At 54.3% G+C, this 729-nt stretch overlaps 1 protein-coding gene across 1 annotated transcript in view; it reads left to right on the forward strand.

Annotated features, from left to right (window-relative positions):
• Window positions 1–493: 493 nt before the first annotated feature.
• The window catches only part of LOC308175503 (transducin-like enhancer protein 1), a gene marked incomplete at both ends in the record, with an annotated part of 11,501 nt that continues 11,265 nt past the window's right edge, over window positions 494–729 (forward strand). The window contains one exon of the mRNA XM_080551162.1: window positions 494–499. Within this exon, the coding sequence (XP_080407288.1) occupies window positions 494–499 (6 nt within the window). The remainder of the gene's footprint in view (window positions 500–729) is intronic.

Below are 729 nucleotides of genomic sequence, written 5' to 3' on the forward strand. Positions count from 1 at the left end.
ACTATCTTCGGCGGGTCGCCAGGTGGAAATTGTCCTCTGCCCTTTGTAAACCCATCCGGCTGGGCGCCATTCCTCCACTGGCAGCCAGGGGCAGCGGTCGCCCTTTTGGCGCGGCTTGAACCGACGCCCGGCGCCCCGGGGACCAAGTAGCGTTCTTCACCCATCGTGGGCAGGGACGGGTGTTCACTTTGGCATGTCTTTCCATGTGGGGTGAAGGAGACCCTAGTGGACATGGGGGGAACATGCCAACCCCCAAGCCACATATAGTGCCACGGCAACCAGGCTTTCACCCTTTTTTTGGGGGGGACTCCCATCCAGGTTACTAACCAGGCCCAGCCCTGCTTAGCTTCTGAGATCTGACGAGATCAGGCTTGACAAGGTGGTACGGCCGCACAGGTGGAACAGGCTAATGCTACAGCTATGGTCGTTAGCACAGTGATGACTGTGTTTAATGGAACAGGCTAATGCTACAGCTATGGTCGTTAGCACCGTGATGACTGTGGGTTAATGGAACAGGCTAATGCTACAGCTATGGTCGTTAGCACCAGTGATGACTGTGGGTTCATATTAAAGTGATGATAATTGCTATACCACAGACTGTGGTGCTGGAGGTTAATATCCAGGCTCAGGTCCATTACAGACAGGGTTCCAGAGAGAGGTGTGTGTGCGTGTGTGTGTGTGTGTGTGTGTGTGTGTGTGGTGTGTGTCCATCCATTACAAAGGGTTCCA

The sequence above is a fragment of the Nansenia antarctica genome, assembly GCF_963989245.1.
Source record: "Nansenia antarctica genome assembly, contig: SCAFFOLD_292, whole genome shotgun sequence".
Lineage (NCBI taxonomy): Eukaryota > Metazoa > Chordata > Actinopteri > Argentiniformes > Microstomatidae > Nansenia > Nansenia antarctica.